A 22,450-nucleotide genomic window follows, 5' to 3' on the forward strand; every position below is an offset into this window, starting at 1 on the left:
ATAAATCCTAAAGAAAATATTTTTCTTTTTGTATTTATTTCTTTTATTTTTTTTCTTCAAGAAGCCAAATCAAACTTTAAGAAATAAAGAAAAATAACTCAAGCAAAACTTTAATCCAATACTAGTATTAATTAAGATAAGAAAGAATTTAAATAACTCAATAATAACACCCAAACAATCTTCAAAAATTAAAACTTTAAATAAAATTCCACCCAAAAAAAGATAATTACTCAATCAATTAAAAGCAAGAGCAAATAAAACTAAAAGAAAAGAGAAGAAAGAAGAGAGAGAGAGAGAGAGAGAGAATTATCGGGTAGCAAGTGCGTGGCCGTGGAGACTGGTTTCAACAGAGGAGCAGTGGGCTTCTCAGGTCTTCGGGTCCAACTAGCACAGCAGCAGCTGGTCATGGCTGGTGCAGGACAGTAGCAACTTGGTGAAGCCTGCAGCAAGGTAAGGAATAGCATGGTGGAGGCAGCAGGTCTTTTGATCAAGGGAGACTCTCGAGGTGGCTGTTCTCGGGGTTGCCAGCAACAGCAGCAGTTTACTAGGGCGCTCGGGTTGGCAACAGCTTGGGTCCCCTCGTCACAGTAGTAGCAGCGGCTCACGACTGTGGGGATCCGGGAGGACGAAGCAACAGTAGTGGCACACGACTGGGAACTTCCACGGTAGCAGCAGTCAAAGAAGAAGGAGGAGCAGCAGGGGAGTATGGGAGAAAGAGAGAGTTGGAGCAAGAGGGAGAAGAGAAGGAGATAGAAGGGAAAGAGAAGGGGAAAACAAGGAGAGGAAGGAGAGGAGGCCGAGAAGAGAGAAAAGGGGAGCTAGGGCTACCAACTATGGCAGAGAGGAGAGAAAGTTTAGGGAAGGAAGAGGGCTGAGAGTAAGGGAGAAGGAGAGGATGAGGCTGGCTTTCGATGAGAGAGAAAAAAAAAATTATAAGGGAAGGGGGGAATGCCCTACGCCCAGCCACAAGAGATTCAACCTGGCGGCATGATTGAGTCACATCAAAGTTTTAATTTTTTTTTTCTTTTCCTTTTTTTTTTCTCTTATTTTTTTTCTCTGCGAACGAGGCCAATTTTGATCCTCCTAGAACCCGTATCTCTCAAAACTCAAAACACAAAAGTCGTAGATAATCTTCTCATCTTTCTCCAAAATTTTGAATCGTCTCGATCAAAGTTTGGATGGAAAAGTTATGTGTGAATTACGAACTGATGCCGGTTTTAGCTCCAAATAATTTTTCTACGATAAAAAAATATCAAAAATTCATAAATTGTTCAATAAAACCCAGAGTTTATAAATAAGACAAAACGTTAAAATATTGAAAGTAATTAGGTATTTAATTAAAAATATAAGTAACAATGCATGAATTAAAACACCTAATTACGTAGTTTAAGTGCGTAATCAATGATCCTCTTCTTCTTCTTCGTCCTCAGCTTCATCATCAAAGTCATCGTCATCATCTTCACCATTTGAAGCTTCTTCCTCTTCTTCTTCGTCTTTGGCTAGGTTTTTGGAGATCAGCTTTTGCTCCTAGTGTTCTTCTGCTGAGAAGACCATTGAGATTTCAAAGAGAGAGAGAGGTGCGAGACCAAAGGAAAAAGGAACGACAGCCTCAGAAGCAACAACATTATGGAAGAAGAAATGAGGGAGGAGGGAAAGGAGGTGATCGTCGTGGAGAGGGAAAGGAAGGGAAAAGGAAGATTGGGAAAGGGGGGAAAGGAGGGAGCAGATTGGGGAAATCCTGGCCGCGGAGAGGTCTTTTTGCTTTTGTTAGAGTATTAGTGACGTTTTTAAAACTCTCACTAATACTGGACTATTAGTGACGAATCCTTGAACCGTCACTAATACCCCTATTATTAGTGACGAATTTGCCAAACCGTCACTAATATTCTTGATTAAATTATTTTTATGTTTTTTAAATAAAAACACTTTTATTAACGAACCATTGAACTGTCACTAATACCCTATTATTAGTGATGAATTTGAGAAATCGTCACTAATATTCTTGACTAAATTATTTTTATATTTTTTAAATAAAAACACTATTAGTAACAAATCATTGAACCGTCACTAATACCCTATTATTAGTGATGAATTTGCCAAACCATCACGAATATTCTTGACTAAATTATTTTTATATTTTCTAAATAAAAATATTATTAGTGACGAATCCTTGAATCGTCACTAATACCCTATTATTAGTGACGAATTTGCCAAATTGTCACTAATATTCTTGACTAAATTATTTTTATATCTTTTAAATAAAAACACTATTTGTGACAAACCCTTGAACCGTCACAAATACGTTATCATTAGTGACAAATTTGCCAAACCATCACTAATACTCTTGACTAAATTATTTTTATATTTTTTAAATAAAAATACTATTAGTGACAAACTCTTGACTCGTCACTAATACCCTATTATTTGTGATGAATATGCCAAACTGTCACTAATATTCTTAACTAAATTATTTTTATATTTTTTAAATAAAAACACTTTCAGTGATGAATCCTTGAACCGTCACTAATAATAGACTAATAGCGACGAATTTTTAGAACCATCACTAATATACTTAAATAAATTATTTTTATATTTTTTTAAAAAATAAAATTATTAGTGACGGTTTATAAACCGTCACTAATACTAGTTATTTCTACTGTACAAGACTATTAGTGACGGTTTATAAATTGTCACAAATAAGAGACTTTTAGTGACGCATTAAAATCATCACTAATGCCCTGTGAATCGTTGCTAATATTTTTTCGGGATATTTTACACGCAAAAAGTGGTTTCTCGCAATGGTTTGTGTGGGGAAACTGGGTTTCTAGTGACGAAGGTATTAGTGACGAATTGAGTTTCGTCACTAAAAGTGTACTATTAATCGTCACTAATACTTTCATCACTAAAAACCAGTTTTCTTGTAGTGTGTAATCCCAAGAGGGGGGATGAATTGGATATTTAAAAATTATTCTTCCTAAGTTTAACTAAACTAGTAGCAGTAATACATAACGTAGGGTCTTTCTAATAAAATACCAAATGCACAAATAAATTTAATATGCCAAAATATAAAATATTGCATACACGATATGTTATTGGGGTTCGGCCAATAATGCCTACGGCCCCGCCTCTAGCTCGCAAGCCTGAGGATTCCAATGCTCACTTAACGGGTGGAGTGACACCGTATACAACACCAGGCCAAATATTCAGGGTTGATCTCAACCTTACAACCAATCCTTATGAACTAGATTAACACCCATTCAGGCCATGCCTAGAATACAACTGATGATAAGAATTTTTGTGTACAATTTAAATGCTTCTACACAAGCAGATATGTACTACAATCAACACAGTAAACAATGCACTCACGTATGATAGATAATTTATGCTCAAGTGAGATTTGTTCTAAACAGTGTATCTACTCACAACAAGATATGTATCAAAGTATACGTGTGAGTGAGTAAGGTCTTTGATTCTAGAATATGTATTCACAATGTAAGCAATCACATAATCTAAACAACCTTAAGCAAATACCTCAATAATATTTTTCAGCAATAAAATGAGGAGATAGTCAAGATTAGCTTCTCAAAAATATTTTGCAATAAGTACAAAATCTAGCCTTTGAATCTTACAACAAAGATGCAAAGATTCTCAAGCTAAAAAGAGTTATCCCAAGATAATATTTATCAACGAAATAATCTGAGTTCAACTCAAGCTAACTCTCCAAAAAATAATTTCAACAATAATGAATGAGAGAGTATACTAGCTTTAAAATAATGTATGAAGCACTCAAATATATTCACTCTTCAAGTTGTAATAATAATGCAAATGAAGAGAATGCAATAAACACACTCTTATCATAGATGATTTTTGCAAATAAGAGTTTGAGAGGGAATGAACAATATTTTCTTGAAAAATTTTGGAGTACGAGCAAATAAGAATGTGAAAATTTGAGTGAACTTTTTGTTAATCAATTTGTTAATTTTGTTACTAATCAAAGAAAATGAATGAATATTTATAGGTACTCCATAAATTATAGTCGTTAAGGACTTATTTGGTATTTCCAAAATGTTTAATCAAGTTTTAACCCCAATTACAGCAATAAAAGTGTGGCAACCCAAGAGTTTCGGTCACCCAGTCCTTAGGGCTAGTCGCCCGAACAGACACAAAGAGAAAAGTAATGTTTTCAAGTTCAGGTGCTTGAGGGAAAGTTTAGTTGGCTGAAACCAAGGCGATTTTCCAAAAGATTAAGGTTCGTGACTCACTCGAAAAATGAGTAACTCAAAAGCTATCCTAAGTATAGGAGTTCAGTCATATAATAATTAGCCCAAGGGCTAGATCGCCTCCTCGGGAAATGTAGTTTAATTCCAAATTTCATGTAATCCCAAAAAAAATAAGACAAGAAAGTTTTATTGAACATAGTTTAGATTCAGGTTTTTTGGGATGTTGAGATTCTTCTTTATGAATTAAAACAACGTGAAATTTAAATTATGAATCCTAATATGAACTAAATTTAACAATGAAAAATGGAAAATGACCTACGTTTAATCAGCCAAAAACTAAAATCCAAGTTTGAACTTCGGACAAAAACACTAAAGATGATAACTTTCCTACGTAATTAAAGCATGCAATTCTAACAACCTCAATTAACACAAAATAAATAAACTTTAACAAAATGAAGAACGAAAATTCAATTCTTTAACAATTAAACGATAAACAAAAATACGATAAAGATTTGGACTTTAATTAAACTAAACTTAATTTAAAGAGAACCCAAAAAATTTTAATTCTTAAAGAAGACAACAAATTTAAATCCTAAAGAAGATATTTTTTTTATTTTTAATATCAAACCAAACTTTAACGAAAAAAATAACCCAATCAAAAACTAATTCTAATGATAATATTAAATAAGAAAAAGAAGGAAAATAAATAAATTTTAATAATAAGATCCAACGAGAATGAAAAATTAAAACTTTAAGTGAAATCTTATGAAAAATAACAATATTCAATTAACAAGTTAAAAGAAAGAATGAGAGAGAGAGAGAGAGAGAGAGAGAGAGAGAGAGAGAGAGAGAGAGAGAGAGAGAGAGAGAGTTGGTTGTATAGCAGCAGCAGAAAAGCATAAAGTAGTAAGGGCTTCAGGTTGAAGGAGGAGCAACAACCAACAAAGTAGGGAGGAGTCTTGGTTCGGTGAAATTGAAGCAACAGCACCACCCAATAGTGGCAGGACTGCAGCACACAAACACAGCAACTAGAAGAGGTTCACAGGCAGCAGGGGCAGAGGACCAGCAGCAGCTACAGCAAGGACTTTGGGTCTTCCTCCTTCAGCACAGCAGCCGGAAGGAGGAAACGACACGAGCGGAAGAAAAAAGGAAGGAGGGGAGAGAGAGTGAGTCTGGGATGGAGGCTGGAAGAGGGGAAAAGAAAGGAGAAAAAGAGGGAGAGTTCGAGAGTTGTAGCAGAGAAGACAAGAGGAGGGAGGAAGAGAAGGAGAGGGTTGCTAAAAAAAAAAGAGGGAGAGAAGGGAAGAGAGAGGAGTTGAGAGGGAGCTGAGAAAAGTGTGTTGAGAGAGAAGAAGGAGAGAAGGGGGAGTTTAGGGAAGAAAGGAGAGTTGGAGAAGGGGCTGTTGTTGTGAAGAGAGAAAAGAAAAGAAATATATAAGGGAAAGGGAGGCAAAAGCCTTACCCAGCGCACCTTTGGAGAGGACCCGACTGCCCGACTGCATGGCCGGGTCAAATCATTCTTCTTCTTCTTCTTTAATTCTTTTTCTTTTCTTCATTTGTTTCTTCCTTTTTAATTTTCTGTCTCCTAGAAAACATGCCTGAGTTTGACCATCCTAGATCTCGTATCTCTCAAAGCTCGAAACACAAAAGTCATTAAGCACTTTTCAGCTTTCCCCAAAATTTTAAATTGCCTCGATCGGAGCTCGAACAAGAAAGTTACGCCCAGAATACGAAATAGTGTCGCTTTTAGCTTCTAATAATTACTCTGCGATAAAAAAAAACCAAAAATTCATAAATTACTTAATAAAACCCTAATATTATAAATAGGATACAATGTTAAATTATTGAGAGTAATTAGATATTTAATTAAAAACATACGCTTCAGTGCATTAATTAAAACATCAAATTACACAATTTAGTGCGTAATCAGTTCGATTGACCGATGCACAATTCAGTTTGTCGAACTCCATAATTCGGTCGATCAAGCCTATTTTGAACTAAGCGTTCGGTCGCCCGGGAACAGTGGAAAAGTACCTTTTAAACATTCGGTCGACCGGGGACAGTTAGTTCAATTTAAGTTCGGTCGCTCGGGCTTTAGTCAACTTTGTTGACTCTTACCTATTCGGTCAACCGAGGCATTTTTAATGCCCTAAGTCCTGTCGGCCGAAGCCCTTTTAAACTTAAGGATATGTCTTAATTTTGATTAAAATTCACCCCTATTTGCACAGGTATTACTTGTGAGTTTAAGGGGATTTTTCAAGTGATGTTTTAGGGACCTAATAGTTGATCTATGACCTTTTGAGCATTTAATCCCATCATGCATGCAAATGCATTATTACAGATCATATTATATTACAGACCCAATAGAATTGAATGCAAATACAATAATAAAGAGGTCTCCATCCTTTTTCTTCTTCTACATAAATGCATAAAAGAACCTTCTTGACTGGACATTCATATAACATCATGTATTAGCCCCACATGATCGGGTTATGCGATTTAAAGACTAGACTTAGCCATGAATGCCCTACCACCAGGTTAAGTCAAAATAGGTATCCCATCTGTAGTCCGATTTGCCTACCCAGCCTGGTCTGAACCCAGGGGGTATAGAGCCCTTCACTAGCCAAATCGACTGTCAACCGCCTACACTTTCACAATAGTGTGGCTGCACTAACAATTTGGAAAGAAATTAGAGAGAGAGAGAGAGAGAGAGGGAGAGAGAGAGAAACCAAACCCTAGAGTGAGAGAGAGTGAGTGAAGGAATTTTTTTTCCTAAAAAAATGAGTTGACCCTAATTTATAGGTATGCTGGCCCGGACGAAACCGACAACGGTTTTCCTGAAACCGTTGACGGTTTGCTCTTTTACTTCCCTATTTTAACCCGTATTTACACTTAACAGCCCTTGGGTAACTTGAAATCGTCGACAATTTGTTCTCACCCAACCATGCACACTCAAAACTGTCGACGATTTTTCCTGAAACTCCTCAAGCCATCAATGGTTTGGTCCTACACCAAACCAAATTTCCCTTTTATTGTTATTATTATTATTCTTATTTTTCGGGTCTCTACAATGTGTGCATGTATATATAAACTAAATAAATGTAAACTAGAAAAGATTCACTAAAGCAAAATTTACACGGAAAACATGGTATCAAAATGTATTTTTTTAATGATGAAAACATAATGTTTTGCCAAATATTATCATTTTTTGTACTCAATCACATGGAATAAAAAAAAAAAAGTGCAAACATTTTTTGAAATATATATTACATTGAAAGATATCAATTCTTTTATCTTGACTTTTTGTCCACCTTTATCAGATTCATTATAATGCAATAAAATGCAATTCGCTAAAGTTTTGTGAATTAAGTAAAAGAAAATTTAAAGTGAATCGTATTTTTACGTGTCAGAAAGACATTTTGCTATAAAAAATATAAGTTTGTGAAACAATTTATATTTCTAATTCAGGGCCGGCTCTTCATTAAGGCCACTGAGGTGCTTGCCTAGGGCCCCAAATATTTTGGAGCCCCCAAATTATTATTTTTAATATAATAATGTTAACATTATTTATGAAATTCACATGTTTGGTGGGTGAAATGTACATGCAGTGCAACTAAAATTATTTGATGTGCCTAAAAAAATTAATTTTAAATAAAAAAAATTAAACAAAATATTAAGAACCCCTAATTAAATCATTCGCCTATGACCCCATATTGCAAAGAGTCGCTCCTGTCATAATCCTATTTTTTAAGCAACCTCGTCATATTCTTATTATATACTTTTGGACATGTAAGATTATTTCCATCTCTCATTACATTCTTTCGTTAATCATAAATTAAGATTTTTTTTGGAATATAAAATTTCAAACCTTAATTTAGACTTAATGAATTTAAAAATATGTATTACATGGTACTCAAATCCACAAATTCAAACCAAAGATCTCTCCCAAAAATAGAATAATTAAGTTTCAAATTTCATTATTTAGTATGGGCAGTTTCAAATTTAAAAATAGATCTCTTTGGTAGTTTCAAATTTCATAAATGCACAGTTGTACATGTATGCGTGTGTGGGCGGGGGCGCAACAATTTTGGAAATGCTAAAAAAATTCCAAGGTGGAAACTGGAAAGGGAAAGAATTTTTGTGTTGTTTCTTTTTTGAAATGCAGTTGTTTTACTTTGTTTTTTTACCTTCTTCAAGTTCTTCTTTGGACAATAGATTAAGAGAATGGGCGCGGGGGGGCGGGGGGGGGGGGGGGGGGTGAGGGAGAATATACATGCATTGATCATGTTTTAGAATACATTTATTTTGCTCAAAATTTATTTATTTAGATAGAACTGGAATAGAGTTGGAAATCAAAACATCCAAATACGATTTCATGAGTGAGAAGCTTAGAAAAACAAAGTGCATAACTGGAAATAATTAAAACAATTAAATGCAGATACTGTGAAGATACATAAATATTGCTGCAAATGATATTAAATACTGTGTATCAAACTCAAGATACACCTCCTCTGTCACTTTCTCTCCCCACAGATCTAAATATATATACATATAACACGAACATACAGAGCACCACCAAATCCCATCCTATCTATATTACTCTGCAGGTTGGTGGCACTACAGTTCTTTCCATCAATCTTTGTTCTTGTTTGCTTGACGTTCTCCCATTTTGGTTATTTTAAGAGCTGATCAAGACCAATGAAGGCGATGGGATTTATTTGGATTGCACTGGTTCTGGTAGCCATGCGAAACATGCAAGCCACAAGGTCGCTGGACATCGGCGTTTGTTACGGGATGCTCGGCGACAACCTGCCGGCGGCCGCCGACGTCATCGACCTCTACAAGAAAAACGGGATAGAGAAAATGAGGCTGTTCGACCCAAACGCCGCCGCCCTCAATGCTCTCAAGGACAGCGGCATCTCCGTCGTCCTCGGCGTCCGCAACGAAGACCTTCAGGCCATCGCCGCCAGCCAAGACGCCGCCAACGCCTGGTTCAACACCCACGTCGCGCCCTACGCCGGAGCTGTTGACATCCCCGTCATCTCCGCGGGTAACGAGGTCATCCCCGGCCAGTATGCCCAGTACGTCCGCCCCGCCATGGACAACCTCCAGCACGTCGTCAAAACCAACCTCCCCACGACCCACGTGAGCACAGTGGTCGCCACCGGCCTCCTCGGCAAGTCCTACCCTCCCTCTGCCGGCGAGTTCTCCGACGAGGCGAAAACCGACATGACCAACGTCCTCTCGTTCCTAGCCCAGCATGGCTCGCCGCTCCTCGTTAACGTCTACCCCTACTTCGCAGTGGCGGCGGACCCGCAGCAGGTGATACGACAGTTTTAATTAAAATAATATTCGTGCATATTATTTTATCATACTTGATATTTGCCCTCGCATATCTAATAATTTTTTAACTGATTCGCATGTTTTTGTTTAAAATTTAACATTTAATAAAATTGTCATTGGTGCAGCTGGACTACGCATTATTCACGGCGACAGGGACGGTGGTTCAGGACGGGAACTTGGGGTACTCGAACCTATTCGACGCGATAGTCGATTCGATGTTTTGGGCGACAGAGAAGGCAGGGTTGCCGGTGGATGTGGTGGTTTCGGAGAGCGGATGGCCGTCGGCGGGGAATGGGAACTTGACGACGGTAGAATTGGCGACGACTTATAACAAGAATTTCATGCAGCACATACTGGCCAAGAAAGGGACGCCTAAGAATCCCGGGGCTAACATAGATGGATATATTTTCGCCATGTTCAATGAGAACCAGAAGCCTGCTGGAGTGGAACAGAATTTTGGACTGTTCAATCCTGACATGAGCGTTCTGGAGCCCATATTTGGGAACTAATTACTGTATTTGTTTGTTTAAAAAAAAACATTTTATTAATGATTAGACTAATGGATAGATGATTTAATTTGAAAAGAAATTCATATTTTAAATTTTTTTTTTTTTTTAGTTTGACTCTAATTGTAATGTGAACTAATAAAATTTTAACTTAATTTTTGCAAGAATGTACGCAGATGAAGAAAAATAAAAATAAAAGAGCAATAATGATTTTGATTTTACCATGCCATAATGTGGATAATTTTTTATTAGTATCTCGTAGTTTTGTTTATTCCAGTACCCGATTGAGAATTATCATTTTATAATTCTTAACTAAATATTAATATTAAAATTTGAATTGTATGACATATTAGGGGAAATGTTGTCATGACATACAATTTTAATATATCCCATGCATTCAACCGGTATCTACTAGCTAATATTAATAAATATAAAAATAAATTTGATTCCAAGCAATAAGACCTCTCTCTCTCTCTCTCTCTCTCGCCTCGTTCTTTTATGCAAATAAACTCTACTATTAGAGTTAAAAAATAAAATTATCAAAAACTTATAAATATCTAATATTCTACTATTTATAATATGTATAGGATGTTTTTGCTAAAATACTCAAGTGAATATCCATTGCATAAGGGCCTACTAGTTTTTTATATGTTTATAATTTAATACCATCTAATATTTTGGAGTTAAAAATTAAAATTATGAAATTTTAATTTATAAAAATCCAAGAGTTCCACTATTGATAATATCTTCTTATATGTTGGTGAAAAATGCTTAATTGAATATCCATTGCATGAGGGCCTACTAGTTTTTTATATATTTTATTATTTAATTTGTCTATTGTTTATAATTTAATACCATCTAATATTTTGGAGTTAAAAATTAAAATTATGAAATTTTAATTTATAACAATCCAAGAGTTTCACTATTGATAATATCTTCTTATATGTTGGTGAAAAATGCTTAAGTGAATATCCATTGCTAAATCCCATCAGCTTTTTTCTTCCTAATGAAGGTATCTGAACAGCAATATTTATATATGTATGTATGTTTAGGTTGGAATTAAGCATAATAAAAAGGAATGAAGCAATGACCGGGAAACCTTTGGTATGGGCAATGAATTGTTGTACCATTGATGAGAAAACTATTTAAGTTTTTGGAGGATCCTCTAAGATGGGCAGCAAACCATTATATCATTGATGAGAAAATCATTCTATATTTTTGAGAGGATAAACCGCTAGCCAGCATTGGCATTGAACTGGTGTACCATCGGTAAGAAAACCACTTTATGTTTGCAAAGGGATAAACCTTTGGCATGGGTGACGAACCGTTGTATATAATCAGTAAGAAAATCACTCCAAGTTTTGGGTGATAAACTTTTGACTTGGGCAACGAATTGTTATGTCTTTGGTGAGAAAATCACTTTAGGTTTTTAAGGAAATAAGCCTCTAGTATGGGCAACGAATTAGTGTACCATCAGTAAGAAAATCATTCTACGTTTTCACATTGGCAATGAACTATTGTGTCATTACTGAAAAAACCACTCTATGTTTTCAAGGGGTAAATCTTTGGCATAGGCAATGAACCACTATGCCATTGGCAAGAAAACCACTCTATGTTTTCGATGGGTGAACCTCTAACATATACACTACAAAAAATAAGGTTATTAGTGAAGGTTAGTGACGAATTTGTAAGTATTAGTGACGGTTTGCTATATCTGTCATTACTACTAACTATTAGTGACGAATTTTGAAACCGTCACTAATAACGTAGTATTATTGACGGATTATAACCATCACTAAAAGCCCAATACTGTCACTATAAATTCTATATTGGTTCGGCATAAATTTGTCACTAATAGTAGGGTATTAGTGACGAATTTCAAAACCATCACTAATAGTATAGTATTAGTGAATGATCAATACTGTCACTAATACTCTACTATTAGTGATGAATCCTGAAACCGTCACTAATAGTGGAGTATTAGTGAAGGATCAAAACCGTCACTAATACTTATTAGCCTTTAGTGAAGGATCATAATTCGTTACTAATAGTGTAGTATTAGTAACGATTTTAAATTCGTCATTAATAGTAGAGTATTTGTAACGACCTGCTTAATTTACTACATAATCAACCATATTAATTATTATTAGTTCAAAACATAGCAAAGTCAACCCGAACCCATGGGTAATAGGGACACACATGTCATACACAGCGAAAACCTAAGTAGCAGTAAACATAAATTCCATTCACCCAACCATAGAATACCATATACCAGAGTTATCTACATTCCACCATAATACTGTACATGTACAATCCTAAAAACATCAAAAGATATATCTAAGATCTTAAAACAAAAGCCTGCTGATCCTAATTCAAAAACTCACCCTCCTAGCGGGGTAGTATAACTGCCTTAACGGTGAGTTTGGTATGCCTGTCTTTTTGAGTTCCTTGAAATGGTTTAAGCTGTGGTGAGACACCTCTCAGTAAGGGAAATAAACTAAATACAGTTGTGTGGCAACATGAATATTTAGTGCTATAATAAATACATAATACATATCACATGCTTGAAAAACTGATAATATGATGACAGAATAAACATATCATTTTGTAAATATACTAAATCATATTGTTCATAAAATCATCTGGTATAACTAGTAGTTCTAAAATTTACCCAGGATGAATAGTTAGCTGATGTTATGTACTACCTCCCATGACAGGTTATACAGTCCGAAGGCGGGACCCAACAATGGTTGGCCGACCACTGCCGAGTCAAAAATATTTGTATTAAACATAAACTTGCTATTAATTAATAATAATTTTCATGAAAAATTACTACTTTACTCCCTTACCTGACTACTAAAATGCTCCTATAGTATCTAATTTTACACCCGTAGGGTTCCCCGTTCAACACCCTAAAAACAATATTTTCCTAAACAAAACTTCAGTATTTCTGCGAGTACTACATTTCCTACAACTATGGAAAAGACAAATATTAAATAAAAAGTCTTACCTTGAATTTGGGATGAAATCCAAGTTAACCCCACCAACGATCCACTCCAGCAGACTTGAAAAGAACTTTTCCAGGAGTGTCGTGGTGGCCTTGGATTGCTGAACCGGTAAGAATTCGGCCCAGAATCTTAGAAAGAAGGGGGAGGGGATGAACAGGAGAGAAAGAGAGAGGGAAAGTTTGCATGTGATTTCTGCAGAAAAAATCAAGTTTAGGCTATTTGTACACCTGCACTCGTCAACGAGGCCACAAAGGAAGTTCATCAACGAACACTTATTCCTCGTCAATGAAATTCAGAGTTGCAAATAGCCTCTCGCTATTTTCTCGTCGATGAGACATGTGTCCCCATCTACGATTCCAATAAGCCATTTCGTCAACAAACGCGAAAGCATTCATCGATGAGGACCCGTTGTGACCCCTTTTTTACAATTTCCTTTTTATCCCTCTTTATTATATAATTAATATAATTCTTTCAGGTCTCTACATTCTCCCCTCCTTATAAAATTTCATCCTTGAAATTTACTATCCATATGATTCACTATCCCTTAAAAAGCAAACAGTTTACTTATTTTATTACTTACCCTCACTTATGGCGAAGGAATACCGTGGTTACATTCAGAGTTTTGGGAGACTACATATATAAAATAAAATTTTCCCAAAACTAAAATACTACTTACTAACTAAACTAATACATACGTTGACTAATCTGCAAAAGAAACATTACATAATTACTTGTACTTTACCTGATTATAACTGAACCTCATGGAACAATTGCGGGTATTTCTGTCTTATCTATTCCTCGAGCTCCCAAGAAGTTTCTTTTATTGTGTGATTTCTCCACAGGACTTTCACTAGAGGAATCTTCTTATTACGCAAATCTTGTTCTTTGCTATCTAGAATATGTACTAGTACCTCCTCATAAACTAATGAATCACTAAGTTCTAATTCATCATAACTAATTACGTGAAAAGGGTCTGGGACGTATTTCCTCAATATAGAGACATGGAATACGTCTTGTATCCTGAACAATACAGGTGATAAAGCTAACCTGTAGGCAACCGGCCCCACTTTCTCTAGAATCTCAAACGGGCCAATAAACCTAAGGCTAAGTTTACCTTTCCTTCCAAATCTCATAACCCATTTTAACGGAGCTATTTTCAAAAACACATGATCACCAATATCAAATTCTAATTTCCTATGGTGGTTATCAGCATAATTTTTTTGTCGGCTCTTAGCTGCACTGATTCTATCTCTGATAAGCCGAACCTTATCATACGATTGCTGCACTAATTCTGATCCCATAACTCGTCGTTCATCCATCTCATCCCAATATAAAGGAGAACGACATCTCCGACCGCAAAGTGCCTCAAACGGTGTCATGTCAATACTAGCCTGATAACTGTTATTATACGCAAACTCCACCAGCAGCATAAACTGAGTCCAATTACCCCCAAAACCCAGCACACATGCTTGAAGTATATCTTCTAATATCTAAATCATCCTTTCAGTCTGCCTGTCTGACTGAGGATGGAATGTCGTGCTGAAAGATAACTGAGATCCTAGAGCCTCCTGCAAGCTCCTCCAAAATCGTAATGTGAAACGCGGGTCTCGAGCTAACACTATAGACACTGGCACTCTATGAGAATAGACTATCTCCTCAATATAAATATTCTCCAGTCTGTTAAGGGAGTAGCTGATCTTGATAGGAAGGAAATGAGTGGTCTTAGTCAAACGATCCACGATCACCCAAATTGCATTCTAGCCATGCAATGCCGACGACAGCCCTGAAACAAAATCCATAAATATGTTGTCCCATTTCCATTCTAGGATAAAAAGTAGTTGCAACTGACCTACCGGCCTCTGGTGCTCATCTTTTACCTGCTGGCATGTCAAACACTGTGCTACATATTTGGCAATCTCATTCTTCATACCACTCCACCAATAAGACTCTCGTAGATCCCTATACATTTTTGTGCTGCCAGGATGAACTGTGTACAAAGATTTGTAAGTCTCTTCTAGGATGGTCTTTCTGATATCAACATCAGCAAGAACACATAATCTGGAACGAAATCACAAAGCTCCATCATCCGTAATACAAAATTCTTCTCCTTGACCACTCTGTACTCTAACCATTACCTTTGCTAATTCTAGATCCTCCTTCTAAGCAGCTTTAATCCTTTCCTGTAAAGTAAGTTGCACCACTAAACTGGTGACACATGCCTGAGAGCCACCCTCAACCAACTCTATGCCAAGTCTCTCCAGATCCATTATGATCTGATACTAAATCTCCATAGCTGCTAGTGTTGGTCCTACTGATTTCCTGCTCAGCATATCAGCTACCATGTTTGCTTTCCCTTGATAACAACTGAGAGTACAATCAAAATCTTTAATAAGCTCCAACTACCTTCTCTGTCTTATGTTCAGTTCTTTCTAGGTGAAGAAGTACTTTAAACTCTTATGGTCGAAGAAAATTTCACATCTCTCACCGTACAGGTAATGCCTCCAAATCTTCGCTCACTATACAAGTAATGCCTCCAAATCTTCAATGCATGTACTACTGCAGCCAATTCAAGATCATGGGTATGGTAGTTCTTTTCATATTCTTTCAACTACCTAGAAGCATACGCTACCACCCTACCATGTTGCATCAATACATAGCCAAGTCCATTTAAGAAATGGGGACATAGCAAAGTTAACCCGAACCCGAGGGTAACAGGGACACACTTGTCATACACAGTCTAAATCTAAGCAGCAGAAAACATAAATTCCATTCACCCAACCATAGAATACCATGTACTAGAGTTATCTACATTCCACAACAATACTGTATATGTACAATCCTCAAAACATTAAAAGATATATATATATAGGATCTTACAACAAAAACCTATTGATCCTAGTTAAAAAACTCACCCTCCTAATAGGGTAGTATAACTGCCTCAATGGTGGGCTTGGTCCGCCTGTATTTTTGGGTTCCCTAAAATGGTTTAAGTTGGGGTGATACACCTCTCAGTAAGGGAAATAAACTAAATACAGTTATGTGACAACATGAATATTTAGTGCTATAATAAATACATAATACATATCACATGCTTGAAAAATTGATAATATCATAACTGAATAAACATATCATTTCGTAAATATACTAAATCATACTGTTCATAAAATCATCTGGTATACCTAGTAGTTTTAAAATTTACCCAAGGTGAATAGCTAGCTGATATCATGTGTTACCCCTCATGACGGGTTGTGTAGCTTGAAGGCGGGACCCAACAATGGCTGGCCGACCACTGCCAACTCAAAAATGTCAATAAGCACGATGGGCCCACCACACCCTAGTCCGGACTGCCAAGTGGACGTCTACAACTCTACACTGAAAGCCACCTCGACTATCCATCTCCCACCCCCTCTACTAGTGAGAGCAGTTAGCACAAGTCTGAACTAAACTGAACTGTATAGCTACTGTACCGTGCTTCTAATAATTGATTTGAACTATCATCCGAGTTATGATAACATATAGTACATGATAATATATTGTTTAACGTAAATAGATTAATAGCATTTTTCTAAATTCTGTAATAACATAAATAATTATGGCCTTGCTTCGAATACATGCATAACTGCGGCTTTGCACCAAATAACATAAATAACTACAGCCTTGTGCCGGCTATCAATCACGGCATTGCACCGAACATAACATACATACTGATCAGAATAAATGTAATGTTTATCATGTATTCTGAAATCATAGTTTACTATATTATCATGTTATTCCTAAAATTATTGCAAATATGCTTATATATAATACATGCTTTCAGAGCATAAATCTGCTATTAAATAATAATAATTTTCACGAAAAATTACTGCTTTAGTTTACTCTCTTACCTAACTACTGAAAAGTCTATACAGTGTCTAGTCTTACACCTGCAGGGTTCCCCGTTCAACACCCTGAAATCAATATTTTCCTGAATAAAACTTCAGTATTTCTGCAAGTACTACCTTTCCTACAACTGTGGGAAAGCCAAATATTAAATAAAATGTCTTACCTTGAATTTGGTATAAAGCCCAAGTCAACCCCGCCAACAATCCACTCTAGTAGACTTGAAAAGAATTTTCCCAGGAGTGTCATGGTGGCCTCGGATCATCGAACTGGCAAGAATTTGACCCAGAATCTTAGAAAGAAGAGGAAGGGGACGAACAAGAGAGAGAGAGAGAGAGAGAGAGAGAGAGAGAGGGGGGGGGAATTTTCGCGTGATTTCTGCAGAAAAAATCAAGTTTAGGCTATTTATACACCTGCACTCGTCGACGAGGCCACAAAAAAAGTTCGTCGACGAACACTTATTCCTCCTCGACGAAATTTAGAACTGAAAATAGTCTCTCGGTATTTTCTCGTCGACGATCCCAATAAGCCACTTCGTTGACGAACACGAAGCGTTCATCGACAAGGACCTGCTGTGACCCCCTTTTTACAATTTCCTTTTTCTCCCTCTTTTCCTTCGGGTCTCTACAGTATTAGTGAAGGATCAAAACCATAACTAATACTTATTAGCCTTTAGTGAAGGATTATAATTCATCACTAATAGTATAGTATTAGTGATAGTTTTAAATTCGTCACAAATTGGTTGGCTTTAGTGAATGATCAAATCCGTCACTAATACTTAGCCTTTAGTGAAGGATCAATATTCGTCATTAATAGTATAGTATTAGTAGCGGTTTTGATCCTTCACTAATATCTATAGAAATCTTCACTAATAATTTAAAATTAATATTTTTTTAAATCATTAATTCCTATGGAAATCTGTAATTACATTTTCGCATAGATAACATTAAACCATAATTATTAAAAAGATTCATAAATTATTAAAAATTCTAATTCAAAATCAAATACAAATACATTATACAAATTTTGAATGTTTTTGTTCAAATAACAAAACAAAATACAAAAAAAAAAAAAATCAAACGTTGCATCATTCTGTAGTGCATGGCATCGTGTTGATGGTGTGACAACCGCAAACCCTATAAATTAAGAATTATAAATAATAAAAAATTAGTATACGATATTTGACCATATATGTACTATAAGTATCAATGATTTGATAGAAAAATAATCAGACATTCGGACAAAAAAAAAAATGATACTATTTTAAATAGTTAAATTTTATCAGTTTTGAGAAATTTTGGTAGCATTTCCCTTGTAAATAGGACATTTTCCATAGAGATGTTCGAAACATGGGTGTTTACACTAAATAGTTCACAATAATCCAACCAGTAATTAATGAATTTTATGAGTGCACAAGATCTTCATATAATCAGCATTAAATAATGTAATGTGTTTATGCATCCTACAAACAATCTATATCAAACTATAATTCTCTGAAAAAATAAAATGTGATGTTAATAATGGTTTGCATGGCTTCTTTAGGACTCAAAAACAACTATAATAATCAAATAATGCAAATAAGTCCATTATTGATAGAATTTTCACTTAGCATATGAAAAAATAAATTTAGAGACGAAGTTTAAAATTCATTTCAACTTCAATCATCCTTTCAAAAATATTTTAACATTTAGCACACTATAATCATTCTCACAAATATGGTATATGACTTTGATTATTTTGGGAGAAATTTAACAAATTTTCGGCAGCATGCCGTCTGTAAATAGAACATTTCTCAAACCTGCAAGTCACAAAAGCATGCAATTCAGAAGATTTTTGGATCATATAGATGCTCAATGTGCTCAAGACAACCTTATGACTCAAAAATAAAGACAATGATATGCATGAAAGTTCATAAGATTATGTTTTCCAAAATTATAGAAGTCTTGAAAAATTTTGGCAGCATTTCCCTTGTAAATAGGACATTTTCCAGAGAGATATGTTCCAAACCTGGGTGTTTACACTAAACAGTTCAGAACAATCTAACCAATAATGACTGCATCTTATAAGTGGTACAACACAAAAAAAAGAAAGAAAAAGGTAAGCTTTGAAACATTATGATCTATTTAAATTTATATACATAAAGATCTTTATTTTGACTAAATTTTATGCATGCTTTTGATCTTCGTTTCCCTAATTGGGTCTTAAGTTGGGAGTTTAATGTTGTTAGATCTTCAGGTAAGGAGTTAGGAGGCTCTTGTAATACTTGTAGGCTATAGTATTTGGAAGATTTATTTGGGAGGCTAAGAAAGAATTGGAATTTAACAAAATTTCGGTAGCATGCCATTTGTAAATAGAACATTTCCCAAACCTATAAGTCACAAAAGTTCTTCCTAGGTTTAACTAAGCCAGCAGCACTAGTATACAACCTAGGGTCTGTCTATGCATATATGAAATTACAGAAAAGATAAATCACATCCAAACAGCATAAGCAATACAGTTCTAGTATCTCCCAACAATTCACAATTCAGCACGTGAATAGAATTAAACAAGCACACACGTGCACATTTTTAGAATGTATATTACCAGATGGTAGGAATGAGAGATGCTTCATTAAAAGATATTGATTTTAATTTATTTGTTTTTAGTTTTATTTCAAATTAGTTATTTCAGGCAAGTGTGTATCCTTATTTTTAGGGAATTACTTACTATATGCATCATAAACCCATAGAGTTGGCTTTCATTTTTTTTTTTTTTAAATTAAGTTTATTATTTTCGAATAAGGGTTGCTCACCCTGACTATGTGCATGCGCTGCATCAATACATATGCACATGTTTTAGTGCATGTATGTATCTACAGGTAGATCTATTAAAAATGACCAAATGTGAATTAGGGGGCAATCTGCTTATTTAAAAAATGTAAGTGTCTGACTTCTCCACACCTGCCTGAATGGGCATAATTATGAGTTTATCATGTATAAACTTTACCAGCTGACAATATTTAAGCATATTTCTTACATGATCAATTTTCCCAAATGCACCCATTCATGAATCTCTTTATCAAGCTCACGTGTATTAGACTTAAAAGTATGAGGTATAGATGCTGAATTTTCCCCAATAATATTTTTGTCTTATTAGCACATGAAATAGATATTTTAAAAATGGCATCAAGAAGCCACATTTGTTTTTTTTTTTTTTTTTTTCTAAAAAAAATTGTGGTACAATTTAAATTGGTTGCCACTCATAAAGAAGATTGAACACCTCTATTGTCGAATTAATCAAGAGCTTTGATTATCTCTCAGTTTTCTGATTCAAGGAATAAACAAACCCGCACTGCCAAATATAAGAGGCTCTAAGAACTAAATGGCATCAATAGAAAAGAAAACATATCATTACTGATGATATGCACAGTTTAGCAGTATCAGCACCATGGAAGAGTTGTTTCTTATTTGGTTTCGAGGTTTTGGTAGAAGGAAAGATGCTAGAATTGTATAGTGTTGTGCACTGATCGCCATGGTTTGGTGCATTTGGTTAACAAGGAATTCAAGAGTACTTCAGGGTAAAACCCATCAAGGGTGTTTGCTTTGGGAAGGTTGTTTCTATGCCTCTCTCTTGGCATAAAATGTTGAGTGGTTTTCTTGAGTTCCATTTTTTTCTCATGTTCAAAGTGACTGATGAACTTTTTTATGCTGATTTTTTGTGACTTTGCTTTTTTTTTTTTTAAATTTTTGTATTTTCTATCCTGTGTGGATTTCTACTTCTTTGCTTTGTATATTCCTTCTCCCTTTATAATAAAATTTCATTTTCTTATCCGAAAAGGAAGAGAAGCAATCCAATGTTCCTCACTATCATTATCATCAAAACAGAGGAAAAGATATTCTTCCTTCTATTTTCCAATGCAGCTGCAGGCTCAAACTAAGATATAATATACTTTGAACTGTAAGAATTCTTTTTTTTTTTTGGAGTTATTTTGAATCTTAGACAATATAGAGGAAAATACAAGAATTCAAAACAAGGTTATGCAATTTCGATGCTTTTAGCTCAAAGAAAAAATCATTAAGTACTAATTTTGTTCTCTATTCTAAATAGGAAAGAGAAACTAGACTGCAGGATTTGCGTAATGGTGGCATATTGTATAGCATCATCATAACTTGTCACATACTATACGGGCTGTTCATGTCACTAAAAGGATTGAACCCATCTGAGGCAAGGCCAGGTATGATGTCGCGAGGATCACTAAAAAACCACAGATGCATTTTATCAAAATCGGCCCAAGCTTCAGAGTCCGGTGGATGGCTAAGTGTGTTTTTATCTTGAAAACGTTTCTCTTAATGTCATCTCATATTTGTAGTAGTCTTTTTGCACATATACAATCATTGCAGTCGTGGGATTAATGGACAATATTGCAAAAAATTTTGGAAGATCTTTTTACCCTTCTTCTGATTAGTTTTATACCTTGGTTCACCACATTATGGGCACTCCTTCGCATTTTCATGTTCACCATAAAAGAGTGCACAATCACACCTACACGCATGTATTGGAGTGTAACCGAGACCCAATTCATGCATGTATGTCTTCGCCTCATAAAAGGACTTCGGAAGTGTTTCACCATCAGACAGTGCCACCTTAATGAGGCTTAAATGCATTTTGAATGCGCTCTGATATAACCCATGCATTGTCCTTGCATGAAGCAACTTTATCAAGAATTCTAATTTTGAGAACTTTGCTCAATTTGGATATAGGGGCACCTGTGCATCCCTTACGAAATTGGCAAATGGTTTACCAATTCGATTTAACGTACTAGGATTGCAAGATATGGTACCTTCTAAAGTAGATCTATCACCAATACGCCCCACACCGACATTGCTCGTGTCCATTGCAATCCCCCTTTGCAAGTCACCTAGTATTTCAATTAACCCTTCCGAACGTGTATTACCACCTATTATATTTGCCCCCTCATTTTCATCATCATCATCATCGCTCTAAACTGGGTAATCTTCACCATGGAACACCCATGTTGTATACATTTTCTCCATTCCAAAATCTAATAAATGTGAATGGACCAGATCAATGTGTTTGAATGTTATGTTTTGACATTTCTTGCAATGACACCTTATTCTACTGGCTTTGTCGACATAAGAATGCACGAACTCTATGAAATCATGTACCCCTTTCACGTATTCTGGCAAAAACCTACCCCGAGTGTTCATCCAACTTTTATCCATATTCATTAATTACCTTATATGTTGACCTTATGGGTCATATCGCATTTTGATTATGACAAATACTTTGGCGTTTAATGTTTGCCAAGTTTTTGTGCAGGTTCATATTGGCGAAATAAGTTGATAGCACATGAAGACTTGAAGAAAACAAAAACCTAGAATAGTTATTCAATGTAATTTATATTATGCTTAATTTCAGGTCTGTAATTGTAAAGAAGGAATGGTCTGCAATAATTTATGTGCATCATGCAAATAGGAACTTATAAGCTCAAGAC

At 35.5% G+C, this 22,450-nt stretch overlaps 1 protein-coding gene across 1 annotated transcript; it reads left to right on the top strand.

Moving 5' to 3' along the window:
- Window positions 1-8,863: 8,863 nt before the first annotated feature.
- Window positions 8,864-10,072, top strand: LOC131158660 (probable glucan endo-1,3-beta-glucosidase BG4). Its single transcript, XM_058113530.1, has 2 exons — window positions 8,864-9,542; window positions 9,689-10,072. Exons 1-2 carry the CDS (start codon window positions 8,919-8,921, stop codon window positions 10,070-10,072), a joined length of 1,008 nt encoding a protein of 335 aa, XP_057969513.1. The 5' UTR covers window positions 8,864-8,918.
- The last annotated feature ends 12,378 nt before the right edge of the window (window positions 10,073-22,450 follow it).

This window comes from Malania oleifera, chromosome 6 (genome assembly GCF_029873635.1).
Source record: "Malania oleifera isolate guangnan ecotype guangnan chromosome 6, ASM2987363v1, whole genome shotgun sequence".
Lineage (NCBI taxonomy): Eukaryota > Viridiplantae > Streptophyta > Magnoliopsida > Santalales > Ximeniaceae > Malania > Malania oleifera.

Bases quoted from the DNA above. Each gene is read 5' to 3' on its own strand.
- LOC131158660 (XM_058113530.1), top strand. From the start codon at position 8,919: ATGAAGGCGATGGGATTTATTTGGATTGCACTGGTTCTGGTAGCCATG. The intron at 9,543-9,688 runs GTGATACGACAG...TCATTGGTGCAG, and splicing joins TGGCGGCGGACCCGCAGCAG to CTGGACTACGCATTATTCAC.